At 39.4% G+C, this 27,431-nt stretch overlaps 1 protein-coding gene across 1 annotated transcript; it reads left to right on the forward strand.

Annotated features, from left to right (window-relative positions):
* Positions 1-493: 493 nt before the first annotated feature.
* Positions 494-27,431, forward strand: KEL (Kell metallo-endopeptidase (Kell blood group); the record flags this gene model as incomplete). The annotated part of the gene is made up of 18 exons (XM_084298385.1): positions 494-598; positions 8,516-8,657; positions 10,178-10,381; positions 10,986-11,110; positions 14,117-14,263; positions 14,866-14,928; positions 16,081-16,269; positions 16,674-16,819; positions 18,268-18,391; positions 18,845-18,955; positions 20,046-20,144; positions 20,622-20,699; positions 21,131-21,234; positions 22,123-22,233; positions 24,381-24,448; positions 24,695-24,852; positions 25,740-25,832; positions 27,040-27,431. The coding sequence occupies 18 exons, from the start codon at positions 494-496 to the stop codon at positions 27,214-27,216; spliced, it is 2,244 nt and encodes a 747-aa protein (XP_084154511.1). The 3' UTR covers positions 27,217-27,431.

Genomic DNA, 27,431 nt, shown 5'->3' on the forward strand with positions numbered 1-27,431 from the left:
AACTTAATACTTCAGCCAATATTTTACCTGTTTTAATTGAAGTCATATTGTGTTCTACATGATCATAGCCATTGTATACTAAAAAGGCAATAAATTCCTTGCCTAGAGAGTTTATAAAGCTTAGATAGTTATCATTAGAGAAAGTACAAGTTAAGATACAAAAATATCTCCACTGTAAGATCACTTGTAGTTAAAACTAATCAGGTCCCTACACACATATTCATAACATTTCTTTGTACACAGTTCAACTACTGAAAAACGTTTGTGAAAGACTACTAGAACTATAGCTATTGTGAGAGAAGATTTAAAGTAGAGAAGAGTAAAAAAGGCACAAAGGCAAAAGTGGCAGAAAATACAAAAACATACAAAAGACTTAAAGATGTATTGAAAAAAAGGATTACAATATCATATATATATTTTTAAGACATATTCACATTTTTCAGTTTGTATAAAGATTTGGGATCTGACTAGCTGCAAATTACTTTAGGCCATCATGAACAAAGCACCTTTGCATCTATTGGATGGTTTGAATCACGGTAATGCTCATTCCAGTGATGTAGGAATTGTGACTACAAAAAACGATGTCTTACAGCTTCCCGTAAGACAAATCTCAATCACTTATGCGAGAAGTATTTCAAATTGGAGTCTGAAGTTAAGCTGAAGGGAGGTGACCTATTGCAAGGAAAGAAAGGTCAGTAAGGATCTTTTTTGCTGTATGCAATAATTTTTACAATATTTAGAGATGTTAATTAAATATAGAAATACATAACTACCAGTGACCTCAGAAGTAGAAAAAACTGGGTCTATGTAACTGGTCTCAGACATATAACAAGTGTTTTTGTCACAGTATACCAAAAGTTTCAGCACTACTCGAACACAGATTAAAATTTGATTGGTGGTGGGAAGAAGATTTGGATTTTAGGAAAGCTTCCCAAAATTTTTCCCAGATATTTTTTGGGAAGCTCTGAACAACTGAACTGATATCTGTTTATTTCCAAACTAGTGAACCAAGACACTGTGCTCCTCTGAGATACTCACAAGGTAGGGAGGTAAACTGTCCTGTCCCAGTGTTCTGCTTGCTTCGGTCATTTTGGAAACTGACACCAAACTCGTGTCTACCATCCCTCTCAAATCCCGGCACCCACTTGATCAGGTCTCAGCTCCCAACTTCCATTACTCTGTTTTTAATGTCTCAGGGAAGTGATGCTTGTTCTCATTACTCAAAGTAAATTAACTGTGTGCCTTAATCTCTCCAATATACATTCTTAAGGAAGCAAATACACACAGGCTGCCATCACCTGAGAAGCAACATTCAATTGCAAATAGAGTCAGTAACAATTTATTTATTTATTTATCTATTTATTTATTTATTATGCCTCTTAATCCAAAAGAAAAAAGAACCAGAAATGGATTTCTGTTCATGCCTTTGAATTAATTTAGATGCAGATGAGACAGAGAAAAAAAAAAAAGGCAGCATGTCAACCTTCCTTTTGGGGGGAGGAGGAACAACAGGATCCATATCCTGCAGAATCTTGCAGTAGACAGAGGCCTCTAGGCCACAGAGCATCAGGTTGGAACAGCCTAGTAGCAGTGAAAATATCAGACCAAAACAGGCTTGTTGGGTGGACAGGATAGTAAGGCTGTCGGAGAGAAAAGAAGAAGCAAATAATTGAGAAGAGGCTGGAGGAGACAGAATCACATACTTCTTTTCAAATAGATTTCAGTATAGAGCCAAAAGAGAGAAAGACCTTGAGCTGCAGAGAGATGCAGAAGGGAACAATAAAGCTAGTTTTATGAGAAACAGGGGTGTTAGGAAGAGAAGGTGGGTGGAGAGTTGCAGAAATATATCCATTTCCCTCCCTCCCATTTTCTTTAAGGGTGTTTTTCTCAGAGCTTTTCCTTGCTTTTCCCCTCCCCACAGCAATCAGCCAAGCTGGGAAGAAGAGATTGTCTCTGAACTCAGTAGTGTGCCATGAGCACAGAAGACTGATAGTAAACAAGTAAACAGAGGTGACAACTGCGGTAACTATAGAGGCAAAGCCAGCTCAGTGACAAAAATGAAGACTGTTCCAGAGGTAAGGAAGGTTTGTCTTATTTTCTTTCCCTGTCACAGCAGCTCTTCTTATTATTACTGCCCTAGGGTACTGAAGTAATTGAAATTTGAGACTTTGCATCCAGAAGGACCTTGCCGAGGTCTCAGAATTACTGATGTGGTGGGGTATGTTGTGAGGATTTAGGGATTCTTGCTCTTCCTGTTAGTCATCCTAACAGCCATTCCAAGGCTCTATTCAGACTTGTTTGAAGCCCTGGCAATAAGTAATAATAAGCTTAATAAGCTGATTATTTGCTTCTTATTTTGTATCCTCATTTTTCAACAAACAAATTATTCAAATTATTTTCAGAAAGCACTTATGCAGAAATGTGCTTTTTTTTTTTTTTTTTTTTTTTTCCTCTCAAAAAATTGTGGGTAAATGTGGCATAGCTTTCTGAACATGAAAATGGCTATTTGCTCTCCATGCAGCATGGTGTCCTTTTCCTGGTTTTACATCTCACAGATGATTAGTAGATGATTAGTAGAGTGTTAATTGGATATTTATAGACAAATTACTAACTAAACTGTTAGCTGAAGGTTGCTAAAAGGTACAAAACATTCATATATAATAACAACAGTAATATTTTCAATATAACTAGATTATATTAAAAAGAAACATATTTTGTTATGTTGAAAACTGTTCAGTGTTGCAAGAGCTATGTTTTTATTGCAAATGGTCATTCACTTTATCTCATCTGCATTTTTCTAGCTAAAGAATTTGCAGAAATGTTTGGTTTGTATATCCATTCTCGTATTACTGTGTGATAGAGATCAGCCAACAATCACAATTTCAAATAGTTGTTGCCTTTTGTTATGTTTCTGACTTTTAGTAGTTCAGAATATAATTCAACACACTTTCTGTTTAGTTTCTCATGTTAGGAGGTAGGATACTTTGAACACGGTCTGAAACATTATTTCTGAAATGCCATTCAGTGTGCTCAACTTATGTGCTTAAATGACTTGCTGACAAAAGATAAATTTAAGAAAATGCTAAATTAATTTTAAGGCATTAGTTTGAAAACATCATCCACTTAACTAATGTGATATAGACAATTTGGGCAACTATTCAAGTCAGTAATTCCTGAATAGTCTACTGGCTGATAAACAATACCCTTAAATTGTCTGGTAAACATTTATGAAAAATAGCTCCAATTCTCCCTCCTTTGGGTCTCTTTAATTTAATGAATTTAATTTTCCTCCAAGTTACAGTCATCTTTTTCTGCAGCAGTACTAAACACTGGGGAAATAAGAGATGGGAAAGAATGCGGCAGAGGAACATCAACCTCTGCAGAATTCAGAGATGTCTTGGAAAGAGAAAGAAGGAGATGCTGAAGAAAAATCAAATTCTTTGGCTGATTTAATTGCATCAAACTGTTTTTTCTTTAATGTTACCCAGTACCTGTAAGGATTCTGCTAGCATGCTCTCATTCAAATGGGATAATTTGTGTAGTACATATCTTCAAAGTTGTTCATTTTATAACTAATTCATTTGTTTTATAACTAATGATGATTAGAAGTCTGCTTTTAGTGATTTCATAGGCATTTGATCTCACTTAGCCACAGTGAAGCCATTTAAATTTAAGCACTTGTACATTCTTCAAAGAAAAACATGAAAGAACTGAAACTGTGGTGGAAATTTATCTTCAACTTCATGCAAATACTAATCATACTTCTCACTCACTCAGATGAGGTCCATATGTAAGAGCTCTGTCAGAGATTAAAGGCTCTTTATCCTCTTGCACAGGCTTCTTCAGGCCATTCACTTGTCTCTTTATATGGGGCGTGGTGGGTGATGCAACCAAACCTCAAATATACCACATAAAATGCTTCTGCTTCCTGCAAGCTTTGTAACTGTGTCCTGTGCCCTGGGAGTTTGTATAGACCAGTTCTGGCTCCACCTAGTTAAATCCACAGTTTCTTGCCAAGGATCACTGAATTAGGATGGACTTTATATTTCACTCTAAACTTCACAATGTCAAAGCCAGCCCCAGTAACAGAGGCCAGATTAGAGAGACACTCCTTAGGGAAGGTGAGGTGCTTAAAGAAATTTTTTTATCCTTATGGCTCACATAACACAGACCTTAAAATCCAGTTTCTAATAGAGAAATAAAATAATAGAGTCATATGATTCTACAATTCTATGATAACATAGACCTTAGACTCCAGTTTTTAATCTAGAGGCACACAACCAATTTCAATTTCCCCCGGCAATGTTCAAGAGGCATTTGGATAATGCCGTCAATAATATGCTTTAAATTTTAGTTAGCCTTGAAGTGGTCAAGCAGTTGGACTCAATTATCTTTCAAGGTTCCTTCCTCCTCTGCTCTCCTCTGCTCTCCTCTGCTCTGCTCTGCTCTGCTCTCCTCTCCTCTCCTCTCCTCTCCTCTCCTCTCCTCTCCTCTCCTCTCCTCTCCTCTCCTCTCCTCTCCTCTCCTCTCCTCTCCTCTCCTCTCCTCTCCTCTCCTCTCCTCTCCTCTCCTCTCCTCTCCTCTCCTCTACTTTTTTTTTTTTTTTGTGGTGTGCAATATTCTGCTATTCTCAGTCTGGTAAATGTGCAATTCTTTAGTCATTTCACACTGGAGTTTTGAGGGGGACAGTCTGGTTTTCTTACAGGTTTTAAAGAAAAGTGGTTATTTGTGAAATTTTCAATTTCAAAAGGAATGTAATTTATAGGACTGAGGTAGACCTACTGTTAACAAATACTTTGATCTTGAGCATTGATTTCTCAGATTCATTAGTATCTGCGTGTTAGCAGAGGGTATCTATTTCTCTCTTTTGAGTAGTAAATAGCATAATTAGCACTCAAAAGAGAGAAATAGTTATCCTCTAACAGTGTGAGACTGAAGAACTGCAAAATGCTAATCATTTTGTTATAGGTATAGGACAGATTTTCAGTGTTAAAGACAAGATGTATTCCAGAACTCCAGAAAATTCTGGAGCATAGTGAATATAAATAGTTCACTCTTTCCTAAATGGTGAGAGACAAGGGCTTGGATTTTCTTTTTCTGTTCAGCAAAGCAAATTTTCTTTTGCTCACTTCCCTCACTTTGTCTGTACTTGGAGAGTAAAAGATAAAATGTTTTACTACAGAGGCATTTGAAAGGAATTTAGATTTCTTCTTTTATATTTCCTACACTATACTTTGCCAGTATGTTCATGTTTTGTATTTTGCACCTTTTAATGCCAGGATTCACTTGTATGCACTTGCTCTCTGCTTAGTTATCCTGTATCCTGTCTTAAGAAGTCATCAGAAAAGGATTATAAAGGGATAAAAGTAGTTAGGCATTTAACCCTTGTTCCAGCTGTCAAATAAGCTGCTTTTGAGAAGTCAATGATTGAATAAATGGACATTTGAAATATATCAAATAATAGGGTCTGTTTTGTTGTTTTGTTGTTATTTTGTTTGTTTTCTGTTTCTTTCTATATTTTCTGTTCTGTTAATGTTTTTGAGCAGAAATCACCACCACAGTGTCCAAACATACTCCAGAAGTGTATTTCCGGAAATGATTTACTAAGATGGTTAACAGCAGGCTGTTCATTTTCTTAGCCTTTCCTTAGAGGAAGGGGCCTATGCTGTGAAGTATATGGCTACATCTTGTAGGGTTTTGTTCTTTTTGTAAAGATACATGTTTTCTGATTTTTGTTTGTTTGTTTGTTTGTTTGTTTTTTGCCTAATAAGCATGATGATGAATGCATTTTAACATAATCTGTATCTTCTCCATGTAAGTGAGAAGAAAGGGCAAACAAGGAAAAATTCTGGAAGCTGAGAGCCATGATGAGACAAGTACTGGCCTTAACAGCAAAGGGCGTAAACCCACAGTATGGGAATGAAGGGAGTAAGGCAGGATTGGTGCCAGTAGCCAGGGTCAACCAAGAGTCTAGATTGCAAAGTAAGTCCATTGTGAGGAGGCAAGTCCAAGGTCAAGCCTGCACAATCAAGTCTGTAGGTCAGGGTTCAGATCAATGGGGTACATGGCCAGCCGTAGGTGGGGCTATAACGCTGCTGAAGCATAGCTGAGATGAAGATCATACATGAAATCTGCAAAAAGCAGCTCCCACTTAAGGCACTCAGTGGCATTTGGTGGGCACCTCTACCGAGGTTTCTTCTAGCTTTCTCTGTCAAGATTTCTCAAACAACTTTATTATATTGGAGAGGCAGGCTTGAGCACAGGGAGCTAAGCTGGAATTGTGGTGGAGGAAGTGCAAGCCAGGTTCTAACAGTGACATGTAAGAATTTCAGACTAGCACTACCTTCAGCTTTCAAGGCTATTAGGTTTACTCCTTATTTGCTATACTATTTCCTCATTATCCTCTTAGTCTCAGGTTTTCCTTTATTTTCTGCTTTTTTTTTTCTTTTTTTCTTTTTTTTTTTTTTTTTTCCCCTTCTGCCTTCTTTTTTGCCCTGTATATTCTTTTCAATCATTCTACTTTTCATTTTTTCAGTTCTTTTCCTTTTATTAGACTACCAACATACATTCCCATGTCTGTTCCCTTGTGGTATGCTGTAACCTACTGTTCTTGTCCACGTTCATGCACACCAAAGTAGGTAAAAGCAGTGAATACACACTGCAAAGGTAACTTTATGTAACTTTACCCAGGTGGAATTTAGAAGTGTAAAATGACATAGTCATGTTGCTTCCTTTGCAGTCAATGGAGAAAAGGACTGGTATCTTTGGAGAATGCTTCAGTTTATCTTAAGACATGTTTGAAATAGAAGCAGTACTCATAACATGGCTAACCTTTTCCACTGACTAAATTGCAAATACAACCGAATTTAAGAGCAATGTAAAGTCTGTAAAAAAGATACTCCCTGTGACTTACAGCATACTGCACTTTTTAGAATGGGACAAATCTCTCTCATTTGAACTTGACTACAGGGCTTAGGGTTCAGATGCTCTTTCTTGAGAAGAGATTAGTGCTCATGTTGAAATTAGTGCTCAAGTAGACAAACATTAAAGAACCACTAGTCCTAGTGTACTGGGTTTATGTAGCCAGGTTTTGGTAGCAGGGAAGCTGCAGAGGTGGCCTCTGTGAGAAGAGTCCAGAAGTTGCCCCATTTAGAGAAGGGCCAGTTTTAGCCAGCTCCAAAAGGGACCCACCACTGGCCAGAGCCAAGCTAATAAACAATTGTATTTGCACCTCTGTGAGAGCACTTTTAAGAAAGTGAAAAACCCACTACACAACAGCAGCTGGGAGAGCAAGGAGAGAGAAATAGCCCTATAGACACCAAGGTCAGTGAAGAAGGAGGGAGAGCAGATGCTCCAGGCACCAGAGCAATAGTTCCCTGTGGCCTGTGGAGAAGATCATGATAGAGCAGGATGTTCCCATGCAGCCCATGGTGTAGTGCAACAGAGCAGATCTCCATGCTGCAGCCTGTGGAGAAGCACATGGTGGAGCACATGGATTTAATGTGAAGGAGAGCCTAAGGAGAACCCCTGCCGGAGCAGAGTCTGAGCCCGAGCTGCAGCCCATTGAGAGGAGCCCACACATGAGCAGATGGTCTGGCAGGAGCTACTGACTGTGGGGGACCCATGTTGGAGCAGTTTGCTCCTGAAGGATGGACCCCATGGTACAGACCCATATTGGAGCAGTTCTTGAAGAGCTGCTGCTTGTAGGAAGCCCATGCAAGATCAGTTCAGGAAGGACTGCATCCCATGGGAGGAACTCCATGCTGGAGCAGGGGCAGAGATTGAGCACGAAGGAGTAGCAGGGACAAAGCATTATGGACTGACTGCAGCCCCCATTATGCCTTCCCCTGCACTGTTTGGGGGGAGGTTGTAGAAGAGGGTGGATGGGGGGAAGGTGTTTTCAGCTTGCTTTTAGTTTCTCTCTGTTCTAGTCTGTTAGTAACAGGCAATACATTATATTAATCTCTCTATGCTGAGTTTGTTTTGCCTGTGATGACAATTGTTGAGCGATCTCCCTGTCCTCATCTCAACCCTTGAGCCCTTTACATCATATATTCTCCCCCTTCCCTTTTGAAGAGGGGGAGTGAGAGAGAGGTTGGGATGGAGTTCGGCTGCCCAGCTGGGTCAAACCACCACACCTAGCCATCCAGTTTTTAGCTTTAGGGGCTTAGAAAGGCTTTGTTACTTTCAAGAGTCATATGCAAGATGATTCCATAAAACAAAAGAAACTATGGGAGGGTAGGCCACCTCATGGCAAGCGGTGTTTAGATGTGTATTTAATAACACTGTGGAACAGCTGTTGCTGGAAAAGAAAGGGATATGGAAGAGGTGAGAATGCCCCTGGGAACAAACTCATTAGATGACTGGGACCACTGTTAGTATTCTGTCACTAGTCCCATGAGTGGTGAGTGATTTTCCAGTAGATAAGTGAGAAGACAGAGTATATGACCAGTGCTAACTTTAACACAAATATTTTTTAAATTTTTTTCTGTTTGTCTTATTTTTCTCTCCTCAGACCTGTGACCAGGAGCTGAGAACAGGTGCAAAGAAGGAACGATGTCTTCAACCGAAAAGCCTACTTCTGTGTGCACTTCTTCTCAGTACTCTCCTTGGTTTTACATTACTTATCACCTACATCATGATGACTTGTGGTCTAGGTATAATATGGGATATCCTTTTCCCTGCTTCCTCATACAATCTATTTTTAAGTACCCTTCCTCTCCTATCTGCCTCCAATGCTTATTAGGCTTAGCATTTTTTTAAGAATCAGACTTTCAGGATCTTGAAGAAACATAAGAAGACACCAGTTGTGAAAAGGTACACTCTTCTGCCTTCTGTTTTTCTCATAGCAGGGATATATCCCCACACTCCTCCTCCTCCTCTGCCTGTCATTTAATAAGCCTGGGTTCAGCTTTGTGGGACAGCAGCATTATATTGTCAAGATGTTCTTCTTGAATCTCCTTGTCCTGGCCTCCAGTTTCTATGACCCTGTAGTAACTTCCGGGAAACTGGTGCAGAATTTGAGATTTGTAGCTCCTCCTCTGCTTTTCCATCCCTTACTTAATAGGTCTAGTCTGGACTCCCCAGTAAAATAGGGAAGCAGAACTACTGGAGCAAGTTCAGAGAAGGGCTACGAAGAAAATTGGAGGACTGAAGCATCTGTTGTACATGCTGAAAGTAGGAGGGCAAGTTAGCCTGGAAAAGAGAAGATTGAGGGGAGACCTCATTAATGTATATAAATATCTGAGGGAAGGGTGTCAAGAAGATGGAGCCAGCCTCTTTTCAATTGTGCCCCGTGACAGTACGAGAAGGAACAGGCACAAACCCATTCCAGCCCCTGTTGTACATTGGAAACCATTTATTATAGAGACTAAGGAAAGATATTGGTTAGCTTAGATATTGCTTATTTTCACTTTGCATATTTTCTCCTATGAGAACTGCTGAAACCACAGAATGGAAAGTCTTACCTTGATTTACAAATGGCTTATTTAACAATTGAGCTGATCTGTTGTTGTTACAAGATACCCTGACCCCAAAAGAGAACACATACCCAGGGGTTCACAGCACCTTAGATAAGGAGGGTGGAGGTGGGGAGGGGGGTGTTGATCCCCCTTTATCTAAGGAGGAATACAAGAAACACTAGGAAATTTTTATTCTGTTTTAAGAAATGTCATTTATAAGAAATGTTTGTTTCCTATGCTTGAACATCTCCCTCTATGTATTAAGCTTATCTCTTAATTCTCCGTACTATGTCTTTTCTTTGCTCCATTTGTTGACATCATCAGTAGCTTCTTATCATTTGGCCAAATCACTGTGTGCTGTTTCAGAGAGAGCACACTGAGAAGGCAGAATAATCCAACCTGTTACTGCCTAGATAGAATGGAGGGCACCACCTCTGGACTGACTACCTGTCTTTTATTTAAAGAATCTCCCTTACAAAGTGCAATGGCAGCCTTGTTGTAAAGTTAAAGACAGAATACGTATTGTTCCATCTTCAGCAAAAACTTACAAGGAATTCAACAGTCTGTATGCAAAAGAGTTTGTACCAAAAATAAATCTGGAGGGAGGGGAAAGGCATGTCCCACAGACAACTCCTTTTTATTATTTTTTTTTTTGTGCATGTGTGGAGTTGTTCTCACTGCCACTGCTCAGTTCTCTCTTGTTTACTTCTGTCCAGGATCATGTGATGCTGAGCTGAGGCTTGCACTGCTGTCCAGACTCCTGAATTCTAGGAATGATGCTGTAGACCCCTGTGAGGATTTCTACAAGTATGCTTGCAGCAACTGGGAAAGCAATCATTCAAGCAGAACCACAGAAGAGTCACAAAACGTCTTTGATATATTGTTGGAGGAAAACCAGCTTGTCCTGAAAAGGCTTTTAGGTAGAGAGAGATGGTTGTTGTGTTACTTTCAGCATCTTTCTGAGTCAGAGCTGAGAATATTTATAACTGAGAGCACAATCATTCCTGTCAGGGACTGAGTCCAGTCTCTTCATTTTCTGTTATTACAGGTGCAGGTATATTCTTGAGAGATCATATTAAAATAGTTGCATTTCAAACATTTCAATTCTCCTTGCCAAGTGTGAGAAATGGAAGTCACACTTCAAAATTCAGGAAACTAAACCATTTTCCTACTGCCTTGTAAAAGTAGACCCTTTTTGCTGTGTATGTCTGAGTGTGCACTGTGACCTTGTCCTGACTCCATGTGGGACCAAAACCTAGGTATGATCAACCTTTCTGTTGTGCTCCAGTCTCCATGCAAAGAAAGTCACATATTTGATCTCAGGAAGAGTCATAGCAAACACTAGAAAACGTCTTGCTTTGGGTTACTTGGCAAAGTGTAGATATATTTACTAAACTGCTCTGAAAGTGCAAGGTGATATTTTCTTACAACCTTCCTCTGCTCTAATACTGCCCATCTTTCTTTATTACCACCTTTATCACTCTTGTAGTTTTTCATTTTTATTTTATTTTTTTTTTTCCTCAGAGGCCCCACAGTTTGAGATAAGAGGTTCAGCTAAAGAGAAAGCAATCCAGTTCTATCGTTCCTGCATGGATACACAAAAGATAGAATCCCAAGGAAATCAAACATGGAAGAACCTCCTAAATCAGGTGAATGTTTCTGCTGCATCTTCTACATGCAGAAGACAATTCCTGTAAGAAAAAAAAAAAAAAAAAAAAAAAAGGAAAGAGTGAAATTTAGGCCATATATTCCCGCATGGTGGAATTTTGCTAGCATCTGGTTTTGAAATAAGCTCATGGTTCACAGCCTGACTTCTACAAGATAAATCTCAATTTGAATGCTGTTTAAAGATTTGGCTTTCTGACATCAGGTACATAAATCTGCCCTCATGACCTTACATTTTACAACTGCTCAACAACCAAGACTGCAGAGAGGGATTACTTAATCTCAGAAGCTCAGTTCAATACAATTTGACTTACAGATCAGGAAACATCTTGCAAAATGGGTGAAACGCTTGTCTAAGATCTGACAGCCATCCACTACTCCAGGCTTCAGGAAAACTTGTCTGAAGAGGAAAATGCTTCTATTGCCATTCTGGGAGGTTCCTCCCAGTGCCAGGGAGAATTCCTGTTAGCAGATTGCAGTTATGCCCTGTCTCCAAGGCTGATGTGGAAACTTTCAGCAGAAGGAACAGTGACAGCAAGGCCCCCTGAGTATCTGCCTGTTAGGGAGGAGGAACCCTAAATTCCTGATCTCTGTTTGCCCACCTGGATAACTTTAGAAAAATATATTCTTTTACGCTCCCTCCTTCACTGCCTTTTTATTTATTTTATTATTATATTTTTCCAGTGTACCCTGTTCTGTTGATAATTATCATTTGTTTTCGCTGTCACAGAATCACAGAATGGTTGAGGTTGGAAGAGACCTCTGGAGGTCATTTGATCCAACTCCCCTGCTCAAGCAGGGCCACCTACAGCCAGCATCTAGGACCTCCTCCAGATGACTTTTGAATATCTCCACGGAGGGAGACCCCACAATGTCTCTGGGTAACACGTGCCAGTGCTCAGTCACCCACACAGTAAAAATATTTTCTGATGTTCAGAATCTCTTGTGTTTTAGTGTGTGCTCATTACCTCTCACCATGTCACTGGGCACCACTGAAAAGAGCCTGACTATATTCCTTCCATCTTCGGACATTTATATAGATTGATAAGATTCCCTTTGAGCCTTCATTTCTTCAGGCTAAGCAGTCCCAGCTCTATCAGACTTTCCTCATATATAAAATGCTCCAGTCCCTTAGCCATTTCTGTGGCCCTTGATTGGACTCTCTCCAGTAGCTCCATGTCTCTCCTGAATTGCCGAGCCCACTAGCCCAGCACCTGGACACAATACTTCAGGTGTGACCTCACCAGTGCTGAGTACAGTGCTGATCACCTCCCTCAACCTGGTGATACTTTGCGTAATGCAGCCCAGGATACCATGAACCTTCTTTGTGGTAAGGGCACATTTCTGGCTCATGTTCTAGTTGGTGGCCACCGGAACCCCCTACAGCTTTCCAGCAAGGAGTCCCCTGGCATGTACTGGTGCCTGCAGTTGTTCCTCCCGAAGTGCAGGAATTTGCACTTTCCCTTGTTGAACTTTATAAGGTTCCTGTCAGCCCATTTTACCAGCCTGTCCAGGTCTCTTTGGATGGCAGCATGATGCTTTGGTGAATCAACCCCTTCTCCCAGTGTTATGTCATCTGCATACTTGCTGAGGACACACTTGGACCCATCATCCAGATCATTAATGAAGACGTTGAACAGGGCTGGACACAGAAGGGACCACTGGAGTACACTGCTAGGTGGTGGCCTCCAACTAGACTGATCACCATGCTCTGGGCCTGGCTGTTCAGCCAGTTTTCAATCCATTTCACTCATCTGCCCATACAGCCCATGCAGCTTGTCAATAAGGATTATTTTGGAGACAATGTCAAAAACCTTATTGAAGTGCAGGAAGATAATTCCTAATGACCCTTCCCTCATCCACCATCCACCAGGGCAGTCATTTCATTGCAGAAGCTTATCCTGTTGATCAAGCATGACTTCTCCTTGGTGAAGCCATGCTGACTACTCCAGATGATCTTCTTCTTCATGTGCCTGCAAGTGATTTCCAGGTTTAGCCATTTCATCACCTTCCCAGGGACTGAGGTGAGGCTGACCAACCTGCAGTTCCCTGGGTCTTCCTTTGTGCCCTTCTTGCAGACAGGAATGATGTTTGCTTTCCAGGTATTTTTCCCAGTCTCCGTGATCAATCAGATTATTGAGAGTGGTCTCACAATAATATCTGCCAGCTCCTGCAACATTCATGGGTGCATCCTATCAATGGTCATGGGCTCTGTAAATCCAGTTTGCCAAAATATTTCCTGACGTGATGGTCTTCCACCAAGGGTACGTCTTCCTTACTGCAGCCTTTCCTCTTTGTCTCTGTGACCTGGGTTTCTAGTCTTTCTAGTAAAAACTCTGGCAAAGAAGGCATTCAGAATCTCAGCCATCTTAATTTTCTGTGTAACCAGGTTCCCCATCTTGTTTAGCAACAGACTCACATCTTTCCTGGCCTTTGTTTTTTCATTGATACACTTACAGAAGCCCTTCTTGTTGTCTTCAACATACCTGGCAAAATTCAATTCCATTAGGGCTTTAGCTTTCTTAACTTCATCCCGGCATATTTGGACATCTTGGTATTCCTCCCAGGATACCTGTCTTGCTTCCACTCTTTGTAGGCTTCCTTTTTGTGATTGAGTTTGGCCAGGAGCTCCTTGTTAATCCACTCAGGCCCCCTGGCATTTTTGTCTTACTTCCTATTCATTGGGGTGGACCATTCTTGAACTTGGAGGAGGTGATCCTTGAATATTAACCAGCTTTCTTTTTTTTTTTTTTTCTATCTCTTTCCCCTCCAGTGTCATCTTGAAATTCATTACTTTCCTTAAGTGAAAGTGACAGGTAGTTTTAAAGCAGGGTATGTAGAAACCTTCATGAGTTTCCCTGTTGCTATTTGCTCTATTGTTTCTCTGTTGTCATAATGACTGAGTTCATAGGAGTGAAAAAAATGTTTGTAAATAAGAATCAAAAAAGTGTTTTTCTCACCTGTGGTCATGCTGTCTATCCCTTCTCTAGGTTGTTGGATGGAATATCACAGGCATAGGGAAAGCAAAAGATTTTAATGAAACTCTTCGGATTCTCATGGGCAGATACAACACCTTTCCCTTTTTCAGAGTGCATGTGGGACCTAGTCCTTTTGATCCCAAGACCAATGTAATTCAGGTGAGTGGATTAACGAAAGAGAGTTATCAGGAAGTGCCAGGAACAAAGAGTCAGTAACACAGTTCATGAGATCCAGGCTTGCTCAAGTTCTTCTTTGAAGAAAGTTTTCATAAAATTTTCTGTAATCTTCATAATTTTATTGCAAAAAAGACCCCTTAATTCTGGAGAATGAGGAGATGAGGAGGAATAGATCGCTTGCTTTCACCTCTTCTGGTTGATTGGTGTAAATTTCTGCTTTGTTGTGGAATTGTCACTTGTTCACAGGTGTGGCTAGTAGAGCAGTGTACTCTACAAAAGCACTCTAACTGTTAAGCATCTAATACATTATTATACTATTAATTTTGCATCTCATGAGAAATATTTAACAATGTGGTTTATATTCGAATGTCAGTCACCACAGATTTGTAATGAGATTGTAAATAAGCTGCAGAATGCGATAGATCCACAAAAAGTACCTAGGAAACATTTTTGAATCTTTCAGGCAATTTATTAACATTTCAAATGCTGTGACACAGAGACAAAGAAAGCCTATTTAACATAGTCTTAACACTTCTAGTGTTTCTGGAAATAGCCAGATATTTGTCCTTTACTCCTTTTTGCAGATTGACCATCCTGAGTTTGAGATGCCACCTGAGAGTAAATTCAAAGAGAAAAATTATCCTGAGGTAACATATCAGAGACTGACGAAAGGTAAAAATAGTAATTTGGTGTAGGGATCTCTTTGAATTTCTTCCTGATTCAGAGTGACCTATTTCCATGAGGTATGGTCGATGGCCTCTAAAAATGTCTCCAGATGGAATTTGTTATAAAATAGTCTGCTTTTGTAAAATACTAGCTTCTATAATGCAACCAATTTTAGATGCCATTTTTAAAACTTCTAGTATAGAAAGAGAATGTTACAATTTTGAGATATGATTGAGATATAAAATTGAGATGTGATTTAGTAGCTTAGTGGGTAGTATTGGTGATAGGAGGATGGTTGGACTAGATGACCTTGTAGGTCCTTTCAAATCTTGTGTTTCTATGATTTTTATGAATTTTATTTTGTATTTACTAGGTAATATGAATCTGGGGCTCCCTCTATGTTGAATGAATGTTTCAAAACTTTTTTCTTGTTCAAAATAAAGGCTTTATAATCTATTAACATTGGTGTAGTAGAGGAGTAATTTTAAAATGTTTTAACCTAAGCTAGGGAAATAAGGTCTTTGAACATGGGAGTCATTGCAGCAAAGATAATTTCATCACAACTATCTAATTTTTCTGAACTGCATAAAAACTGAGCTGATTTCAGTTTCTCAGTCTGACTCTTTCAGAAGAGTTCTCAAAAAATAAAGCCTTTTAGCCATCACAAGTATTCCTGTGATAACTCATTAACATATAAGCAAGACTGCCATTTCCTCTCCATCCAAAATACTGAATTATTGTGTCACTGTCTACTACAGCTCTCCTAACTCCAGAGACAACAAGCCTGCAGCCCTAAAGTGATTCTGGTGTTTAAAGCAACTGTTAGCTGGGACAAATTAAAATTATTACCTTTTGAGAATTCACTGTTCTTCACTGAGAAAGGAGCTGTACTTGGCAAAGTGTGTTCCACTTGAAGAATTACATGAGGATGTTGTGGTGAAGATGACAGTTTTCAGGACAAGTGCTACATTGTTTTTGAAAGAGTGAATCTTATGTGGTCAAGATGGGTGGATGGATGGATGGATGGATGGATGGATGGATGGATGGATGGATGGATGGATGGATGGATGGATGGATGAGGTGACTAACTTTCAGTCATGTTTCTCCCCCTGGTCATATGCTCTGTATTGCAGGTTCTCCGTGTCTATCTCTCATACCTGGAAAAAATTGGAGGGCTACTTGGAGGTCCACAGGATGGTTTCCCTCATTCATTTTCCCTTACCTTGTCCTTCATCTCTAAACTCCAGCGTGTTGTTACCCCACTGCAGGAAAGACAGAAGAGGGGGATGCTGTTCTTTCGCACTAACATTAAGGAGCTACAGGTATCTATCTGTGCCTTAGAACTTGAGAAACACAATTACATGTTCACATTCTGAAGATCCAGATCAAAAGAGATGTGAGCTACACTGTTTAGATGCCCTTCTTGCAAATTACCCTTGGAGACTGTTGAATTTTAAATAACCTATTAACTTACTGTCTCTTATTGATAGCAGTTGGAATTTCCAGGTCCCCAAATCCACTCCCTGTCTCCCCCATGCTGTTCTGATAAAAGAAATAAATGTCTATTCTCCTTTTCTAGTATAATCAATACCCACACCATAAAAACAGCTCAACTTGTTGAAAGTATCCATTACCAGTATCAAGGAGACAATCCCAGTTTCCCTATTATTTCTTGACAATCTGTTTAGGCTGACAGCTCAACATGTAATCTTTGTTTTACTTCTAGGAAAAGGCACCTGCTATTGATTGGTTGTCATGTCTCCAGGCCCTCTTCCATCCTATGCCAATAAACCTTTCTCAGCCAATTGCAGTGCATGACATGGATTACTTAAGAGGCATGTCACAGCTCATTGAAGGCTGGAACAATGAAAGGTAGGAGTTGTACAAATCTGTGGTTGAGGTTATTCATGCCTTAAGAAATATTTACTTCTGATAACGTAAGTTAATGAGTTGCAAGCCTGCTGTGTCTCTGTATCCACAGGTCCAGTGCTGAGGATTAGCATATACTCCCAATAGGCTTGCACATGCATACAACGTATATGTACACATATAAGGATATATATTGCCCCCCACCACCACCCATGCAAACATGAATAGCGTAGTCAGCCTGATCCTAGTCCTCCTCTGCACATGATCAGGATTGGACTACACTAGTGAAATATAAAAAAATATATTTACGTACACACACAATATGGATTACTGCAGTATTTGGCCTTTGATACTCAGAATGTTCAGTAGCCTGTCCCAGATGCCCTGATCTCCACAGCTGCTGGCACCTGGATATGCGGGCCACTGAGACTTGCAGCCCGACTCTGGTTGCTGGTATTCAGATATCTTCTAGTTACAAATACACATTAAAAACAGATCTCTCCAGTAGCTGGTCAAACTGTTGTTCTCTCCAATAGCCAACCTTGTCTCCCTGGTATCCAGCCCCATTCCCACAAACAAACTCACCCACAAACAAAGATATTTAAAAATAACTTGATGAGACAGACTCTGGTGACCATGCACAGGACTCAACCAGACAGACATACTGACAAGACACAAGTTTACTCTAGTCCATTCTCTGTTATCACCTTTCCCCTTAACTTTACCATGCATAAACTCCTCTCAGTCCACCATGATCCTTTCCTTTCTCTGCCTTTGGTGCTTCGTACAAGCATCCCACATTAAGTCTCACAGAATCCTACAGTCCCCTCAAAGTATCCCATAAGAAGTATTACCCAGTCCTAAAGTGCTCTTTCCCCTTCTTCCCATAATGAATCCTGTACTCAAGTAGGTAATTATCCCTTGGGTATTCAGGGTGTTCTTGAGTGTGAGTTTCTTTGGTTGACTCATGTCAGCGGCTTTCATAGCAAAATGAATGAGCAAATCATCGTTCTTTTGTTAACCCCAGGAGTAGTCCATTCAGGATACTTTGTTGTCACTGTTCAGGTTACCAGGTTTCCTCTGCCTCAGATTATTCCTCTGACACTTGCCATGCTTCTGTGTTTATGGTGACGTCTTAACGCCATAATCTGACTGTTGCTGAAAAAAATCACTGTATTGACTTTGTTCTCCTCTTAGAGTTATTCATGATTTTTGTCATTTCCATCAAGCTTTTGCATGGTATCCTGTCCACATATTTGCTTTTAATTCATAACGTTGAATATTGTTTGCTGTTCAGTGCTGACTGGTTTCTGCTTATTTTTTTTAGGTCCAGGTTTTTGATGGAATAACTGCTTAAATATTTGACTTCATCCAGCTAGGAGGTGATCCCATCTTAATGTGGGCTAAAGTGGTCCTCTCTATTGGTCTTCCTAAATGTCATGTTCCTACAGGGTCCTTTCCATCTATATGATTCTTTGTCTGGTTGGGAATCTCTCCCCTGCCCTTGACAGTCGATTCCAAGATGCACGCTTGGAGCTATCTAGGACTCTTCATGGGAAAATGGGATCTAGAGTGGTGAGTTAGCTTTTAAACATCTTCACTTCCACAGCGCACACCTTCTGGATATTCTCTTGATCCCTCACCTGGATGGAGCTTCTTAGATCTGGGGTGGAGAACCACTCCTACTAGGCCAATTAAGGCTTCACATTTCTCAAGGATTTGTAAACATGACACAAAAAAGATTTCAAGGGCTAATTGCACTGTATCATGGGGTGAGGAACAATGTATAGATAGCCACCTTCCTTCTATTTATTTGTTACAGTCAGAATATGAGTATTCATCTTGTGTGAATACAAGTAGGGTAAATAATTCTTTGTTTTACTGTATTAAAATTTTCAGTATTTATGGCTGTCATTTTTAAATAACAACATATAAACTACTGACAGCGTGTTTATTTATCTTTTTACCATCTTCATCTTTCTGTCTCTTCACTCTCAGCTGTCTTTATTTTTTTCTCTATTCTTACAGACCCCAGTTGAGCGCTGGAAGAAGTGTTTGACTGATACCAGCTCTTTCTTTGAGCCAGTCCTAGGGCAGATGTTTGTGAAGGAAATTTTCCCTCAGCAAACCAAGAAACTTGTAGGTATTCATCCTCTTAAACCCCAAGCATAGCTCAGCTTTGTTCCTTTTTTTTTTTTTTTTTTTTTTTTGCCTTGTCAGCTTAGAACAGCATCAAGGCAGCAAAAGCTTTTGTACCTTTTTATGTATTCCTGTATGTTACATACTTCTCTTCTGTTTGGGGGAAATGTGTGATATCAACAGAACAAGAGCACTGTCACTGCTAGAATAATCAATGTTAAAATACCACTTAGAATCTTTATCTCATCTGTTAGCAAAGCTATATGGACTGCAGAAATACCTATGAGAACCCTGTGAGTGCATGCCATTTCAGTGTGTTTAACTGAAATGGCAGTTATTATTCATCAGAAATCCTGAAGTATTTAAATAAACTTTTCAGTCATAAAGCCAATAAGGGAATGGTGGGTGAACAAGGACTGCATAATATTTATGACCAGTTTTACAGAAACAAATCAATATCAAAACATTCTGAGAGGATCCACAGTAAACGGAACACCTGTTGGCACTGTGGAAAAGATATCTTTCTTTACTTTGATGATCAGACTATTTTTTTTTTTTTTTTTATTTAATGGAGGGAAATTAGTGTAGGCATCAAGTTTTTTGAGGTTTTCGGTGTATACAAGTAACAAGGATGATAATAATAACTCCAAGAAAGAGACTATGTACTGAAGCAAAAAGCTGAATAAGCAAAGCACAATTTTGTGAAGGAGAGACTCAGACTGCTGTAACTTTGGAAAGGGAGACACCAATAAGAAATTATTGTGGATGTTTTGTGAAATGGGACAATCATTTGATCCATTCCCATCCCGAAAGGGATTTAATGAAAAGGGATTATGTTTCCCCTCTTACTATGATGGTCAAGAGGAAAAGGTGTGTGGGAAAGAATGATGACATCTGTGAGGAACCACTGGATGCCTAAGAAACTTAAGCCTAAATAGATATAGAAGCTGCTATTTCTTCTTTCATCAAGAGAAGAGGAATAATATTCCAACTATTGTATGGTTGAATTGCTGGAACATGGGAAGACAATAACTAGGCCTGAACAATGTTTTTCTGCAGTTCTGAATGTGCCTTCTGTTCTCCATGACAGGCTGAAGAGATGTTCTCTGAGATCCAAGATGCTCTCTACAGCCAACTGGATCAGTTGGAGTGGATGGATGAGCAAACACGCCAACAAGCTAAAGTTTTGGTGCGTGCAGAAAGCAGAAGTTACTGAGGCCAACCTTTCCCTATAGTCTCTGGAGAAAAATGGAAGGGGCCTACATATTTCTACCTGTTCCTACAGGCACACAATTTTAAATAGATTCCTTATACACACTAAAACCTTTATGTGGTTCTATAGGTGTCATCACGCACAAGACACTGATACATAGGCCACAGATACTGTGAATTAATGTAATGTGATGAGTTACATAGTACCTTCAGATTTACACATCTATAGAATTTTAAAAATATAAACTGAATTCCAGAAAACTGTACTAAAAAAAAAAAAAAAAAGTAGAACAGAATAACAAGAGGAGATGTCTTGTTGAAAAAGAGCAGTTGTTTTTGTAAACTGCTGATTAATAGATCCTATTTTTGTTTAGAAATAGAGTTTAAAAGGGACTTCCAGAATGTAAAACTCCCTGTTGGTCACATTTTTTTTTTTTTTTAATTATGATTTTAGATGTCCACGCTACAAGTGGAGATTGGCTATCCAGCTTACATACTTCAGACTGCCAAAGTGAACCTGGAATACCAGAATGTGAGCTATATAATGTAAACCTGTCTGTCTCACTACTGGCAGTTTACTTGTACTAACTGCTATCTTGTCTGCTGATAAAAGAGGCCATAACCTCTGAGCAATGCACATATCACTTTCTGAGAAGAGGTGGATCCAGACAACCCGTATCTATTGCTTCTGCATTGTCCAGTGTTGCCTGTGCTGCCTCCTACTGACTGTGACCTGTTTGTGTGTTCTATTTGAAGATAATGTTCTGGTCACATCTTAAATCAAAAGTCTTTTGAACTGGGAGAGGAAAAAAAAAAACAACACAACAAAAACAACAAGTGTTGCATTAGTTTGTCTTTTGATGAAGCTCTTTTTTACCTGTGGGACTTTTCTCTCTCTCATACTGTCCAATTCATTCCTCTCTCATGCTCTGTGACATTGACATTTCCCAACTCTTCCCTCAGCTGGAGATAAATGAAGACACTTTTTTCCTCAATGTGGTGGCTTGCTTGAAGACAATGAGGGAGAATTCCTACTCAAAACTCCTTCAGCATCATTCACATGTTAAGTAAGTGTCAGATGTTGATATGAAGAAAACAGATTACCTGAGGTTGGAAGGTAATTGTGGTGATCTCCTAGTCCAATCCTCCTGCTCAAAGCAGAATCAGCTGGAAGAGGTCACTCAGGAGTGTATCCAGATGTCTGTCTATATCTCTCTTTTATTAAGGATGGGAAAGGCTCTGGCAGAACTGGACACAGTACTTACAGCTGTGGTTACACTAGTCCTGAACAAAGGTTCATAACCACCTCTTGACCTAGTGGTGACTTTTCTCCTAATGCAGGGCAGGATGCCGTTGTCCTTTTCTGCAAGGACACATTCCTGCCTCATCTTAAAAAAAAACCCTGAACATGGCACTCTATCTTGTGTTCAGCATGAGTTCCTGCTATCAAAACCACCACTGTTGTGGAGGGAATCCCAAACCCTTCAAAATGGAATCTTTTCTGCTTATTGTCATAAACCCCTAATACAGAGGAATATCTGGTGTTCCTGGGCTGAGCTATCTGACAGCAAAGCATTATGTGGAGATGAATATTGGCAGGAACACCTCGAAGTCAGGACATGGATGCTTCTGAAGGCAGGGAGTGGAGATAGGCATACTTGGGACTTGAGGTGTATTCTGTGCAGGACGTTACAGAAGGTTAATAATTCTGACTTATTTGACAGTGAAATTGTGAGGGTGAATCTCTAAATGTGTGTGCAAGCTAAGCTACCAGCTCTGTCTGTAAATGAGTGAAGATTTGTTTCAAGCACCTTTAACTCTAGATAATGTGAATTTCATCATTTTCCTTCATTGTGTGAACAGTTGTATGGAGCAAAGCATTTCTGCGCACCCAATGGAGGAAAGGAGCAAGGTATGAGATACAGATTAATACATTCTCTCATTTCTGCTTCTAGCTGGCAGGTGTTCCCCTGGGCTGTCCATTCATACTACTCACTAAGGCACCACATGGTGGTCTTTCCTGCTGGAATGTTCCGCAGCCCTTTTTTCCACATGGAGTTTCCCAGGTATGAAGGGGCTGCAAAAGTGGAAGCTGAATGTAGTCCTTTTGCTACACCATGTTTCCAGGAAGAATCTCAGTGAATGTGTCCTGAACCTCTATTTCTAACTACATCCCAGAAAGATCAAGTATAAGGGGAAAAATAGCTTTTTTCTAAAGCCACATGGATGTGGCTTGCCAGTTCTGCTCTATGAACTCTGAAAGAGTGTGGTCTTTCTCTGGAAGCAGGGAAAGAGTTTGCTGGAGCAATATTAGAATATAGGTGAAAGTAAGCTGAGACAAGTGTATCATCCCAAAGCAAAGAGGTAGAAGTCTTGCATAGGTTAACTGAAAAAAACAATAAAATAAAAAAAAGCACCTCTGCCTTTCTTTTTCTAGATTCCAAGTATTTCTTCAATCTAATTCATAGAAATACAACCCAGAGCAAATAGGAACAACTTCTTGTAAAAAGTCTTTTCAAATGGATCAAACACAGTTCTGTTCTTCCTTTTCTTCAAGAAACCTCCTCTAATTAGCAGACATATTTTTCATTCTGAGACTTCTCCTGCAACAACGATACCTCTATAGACTATACTTTCATAGTTTGGTTCTTTCATCATACTGAACAGTTCTTTTAAATTTTTTTTTTTTTTTTTTCTGGTATTAAAAAGCACTTAAACATCTGACTGTAAAAATATTATCTGATGTCCTTTTTTTGCATGATAACTGACAGAGACTTGACATAATCCCATCATACTCCAAAGATCAGTTCACACAGTGGGAAGAGACTGAAGTCTGAAAGAAACCCATCTCAGTTAAAGTAATTACTTTTTCCATGGTAATCTTCTGCCACTACTTGTATGACATTTCCTAGTGTTTGCATTGTTTCATGAACTCATTATATTATGGAGAATAGGAAAAGAATAATAGGAAAAAAATCCAGTGGTGTAGGTTTTCACATTATTGTTCCTCTGAAAAAAAAAAAAAAAAAAGAAGAAGAAGAGAGAGAAAGTGTCTGCAGCTTCTTATTCCTTTTGTATTTGGTGTTAGTGAAATATATTTTTCTCACCTTCATTCTGGGTCAGTAGACTCATAAGTCAAACTTGTGTTGGCACATTAACAGTTGGTCAGATGATGCTCCAGAATTTAAATTTTACAGTCAAAAATAATTTGCCAGTTCAGATAACTATGAGTATACTTGTTAAAACTAAAATTTGGCAAGACAGTTCAACCATTATAAGCTCCAGAGTTTCTGCAAGAGCAACTCTAAAATAAGATAAATTATCCTGTCCTTGTCGGTGTCCTAATGAGTTCCTGTTGATATAATAATGATACCCCATCCCTGGAAGTATTCATGTCCAGGTTGCATAGGGCTTTGAGCAACCTGGTCTAGTGGAAGGTGTCCCCATTGGCAGGGGGGTTGGAACTAGATGATTTTCAAGGTCTGTTCCAACCCAAACCTTTCTATGACACTATGATTCTAGACCCATTTCATGCTTTAGTAGTGTTAATCAGTGGCTGTAAAACAAACAAACAAACAAACAAACAAAATCATCATTTTGTATTATGGAAATATATTTTAATTGTACTCATGCTTGTGTGACTGTAAATTCATTGCACAGAATGATAGAAATTCATATTGGAAAGAACCTCCTGCTTGTAGTGAGTGGAAAGATTACCAGTGCTAGGCCTGAGTAATTTTAGTAAAGCCTTCATGATTTTAATTTGCCTTACCAGTTTTATGTATTGTGTTTCACAAGATGACTGCTGCAAGACTGCCTTTCCAACCATCCTGCTCTTGTATTTTGCCATTGCAGTTACTGTTTATGTAGCAGTTCAGCCAATAATGGGTAACTAAGGACGTATCTCAACAGTGTATCACATTACAGTTAATAAGGACAGAATTTAATTCTCTCTTATTAAGATGGCTTATTAGCTAGGAATGCTTTAATGCAAGTCCATTGTGCAATTTCAAGCATTGGTAGAGTAATTTACATTTGTGTTCATGTTTTTACAGAGTATCACATCTGGGAGGCAATAAACAGAAAGTGCTTCTGTGGTCTCTCAGAGTAGAATGCTTCTTTGCGGTACACAATTGTGCTCAGTGGTGATAAAGAATGCTCACCTGTTCTTCTTTTATTTTCAAAATCATTCTTTTTCATGTTTATTTTTCAGTGCTGTGAACTTTGGAGCTATTGGGGTCTTCATGGCACATGAACTTCTTCATGCATTCTATGGTTATGGTGGGTACCAGCTGCAGGGTAAAGCTTATCCTCTTCGTTTACTGTTCTAGGCCCCCAGTGGTAGTTTCCCTTAGGGGTTCTTCAGTCCTGGCCCCTATATCCATATATACATACATTATTAAAGCAGGTGAAGCTAAGGAAATCCACTCCATACCAAATGAACTATGAAGAAAACTCAGTGTCGGGAATACAAGTGAACATCAGAAATAGCTTTACTTTCTAGGATTTTTTTTTTTTTCCCTACAGTGCTGCCTGGTGGCTGTCCTACATGCAACAGCAGTGTGCTACAGAAATCTATAGATTGCTTTGTTGAACAGTATGAAAGCTTTGACTTTAAGGTCAACGGTACTATTACGCTCTTGGAGAATACAGCTGACAATGGAGGGCTTGCCATTGCTTACCAGGTATTGTAGTTTACTTATTTCTCTGATGTCATTTTTATGATCTCAGAGTCTCACCAGACAGCTCAACTGGCATGTCCTAAGACTGCCCTGTAATATCCCTGTCCTACATACTGCTCCAGTCCCAGATTTCTTGCATGTCTGTGCCAGTGCAGCATATGCTTTACATTTCCTCTGGTATTCCAAACATAGGTTCTTCACAGAGCTGTGCTTATAATCTCACTACCACCATATAAGACCGCTTATCCCCTTCACCTGTTCTGGGGTGGTCCTTTTTTTACATCCCTAATTATGTAATGCATACAAAACAAGTTATTATTTTATATTAGGTTATTATATATTTATGTTAAACCTAAGGAATTAAGTTGAGATAAGAACTAGAATTCTGTATTGTGATAAAATTACTCTACTGTCATGTTTTCAGCAATATTTCTGTCTAGAACTCCTGCAGGAATTCAGAGGTTTAGTTAATTAATGAGTGCAGAGTGCTCTGAGTTATCTGGGTGTCAAATGGCACTTGTTGCATTTCTGTGTGAAGAACTTTGAGACTGTTACAGACACAAAGATTTTTTGATGGCATTCATAGCACCAATAAATAAAGTTTTTCAGGTATCTGTAACTTTCTTTGAAAGTAATTTTCATTTTTTTTCATAGTGCAGTCATCACATCTCTTCTGACCAGCTGTGTACAGTAGTGTCAGAAAATGGAAGCAAAGGAATTAACATTGTTATTCTCCCTTCTTACAGCTATTAGGCACATCAGAGTGAGCAGAAAGAGATACAAGCATGCTAAATATATTAAAAATATACCAGACTGATATATTTGACAGAAGACATGTTTCTTGGACACTGTCTGAAGTGGAGTTTACTATTAATTTTCTCTCTCCACAGGCCTATAAGAATTGGATGAATAAGCACAGAGAGGAGGATTTACCCAAGATCGGACTTTCACACGACCAGCTTTTCTACTTCAGCTTTGCTCATGTAATGAATTCTAGGCTAGTCATGTGTCTCTCACTCTCCATTATCTTTTACATTATTACAGTCTGTCCTTCTCAATATTCAGTCTTTTTTTCTTTTTTTTTTTTTTTTTTTTTTTCCCACTCTTCCTAGAACTGGGAATGATAGATGTTGTTGGAAGATTCAGAATCTTATTTAGAAAGCTAAAATTTACATATGGGGCTCTTAATCTGTCATGGATCTCACTGCAAACAAGATGCCTGTCTGTAAATATATCTTTTACAAAGCTCTGAAGTCTACCAAAATTAAGTTGTAGCAGACAAGTTGTGTCAGAGAAAGAAGACTTCTTTGCCATCCTCAGTACTTTTGCTACTCTGAGCAATCTTACTAATAGAAAATGAAATTTTAGTGGAAAACACACATAGGTCTTCATCCCTTGTTCCATCCATCTCTTTGTCAAGTTGTAAGGTCATTCTGAGTGACTGGTAGAGAAAAAAGTTTAGAATATAGATATAGTTTAGAGATAAAGAATGAGAAATACATGCACACATAGTTGGAGATTTTTGTGGGAACATGGTTTAAGGATTTGTGCAAAGTTGTGTGGTTTTGCAGGTGAGTTTTTTTAATTTCATCATCATGCCATTGGATTTCTGTGCTCAGAAAGGTCATACCCATATTAAAGACTGTAAATGTGCAAAAGGAAAATTTTCAAATCACAAGAGTGAAAATTTGGATTTCCAGTTGTAACACCAATAAAGTCACATAATCTTCCCCCCGCTGTCTGTAGTAGTAATGGGATGTTGTAATGAGTGCTCACCTTTCCTAATGAGATATAATTCATTTTTGTTAATAAACTAAGTCTGGACACTTAGGCTACATCTATACTGTCACAGTAGGACAACAGTAGGACACAATAGGAACTTTGGAGTCCAAGGCTGCACGAACCCAAAACCCAATTCATTTTGTTGTGGACTGTGTAGCTTAGAGAAAAAGCAGGTGGCTGGTTGGGTAGGAAAATTGGGAATGAGAAGTTTAGGGAAAGGGAAGGGAAAATAGTCATAAATTGTGGCTGTGAAGGGAAGTATATGAACATTGTTGGCACCCATGAATGTGGTTCTTAGTTTATTTCAGCAGCCTCAGTGATGTGGAATGTGCAGAGGCATAAGAACTTATGATTTATTTACATGAGGACAGTCACCCAAACTGACTTTTCTGTTTTACTTTCCTTCAGGCAATGTGTGGACACCAGGATCCTGAGGAATTACAGTCTTCCTTGAACACAGATCCACACAGTCCCTTGTCACTTCGCATCCGTGGACCTGTTAGCAATAGCAAGGACTTTTCCAAGCACTTCCACTGTCCCAGTAGATCACCAATGAACCCAGACAGCAAGTGCCACATTTGGTAACCTGTACGGAGGAGGAAGAATGATACAACTCCAGGAAGATGAAGGCCTGACCTACGCAAGTATGACCCATGGGGTCATACTCAGGGCCCATGGGGTGACATGGGGCTTTTATTCACTCTTCTGCCTTCCTTTTCTTGATATCCTTTTCTTGTCAGTTTATGGTAGCAAAAGCCTCAAATTGAGCTCATAAGGGGAAAAGGTGTCTTCCCACTGCT

Source organism: Netta rufina, assembly GCF_964035555.1.
Source record: "Netta rufina genome assembly, chromosome: 1".
Taxonomy (NCBI): domain Eukaryota; kingdom Metazoa; phylum Chordata; class Aves; order Anseriformes; family Anatidae; genus Netta; species Netta rufina.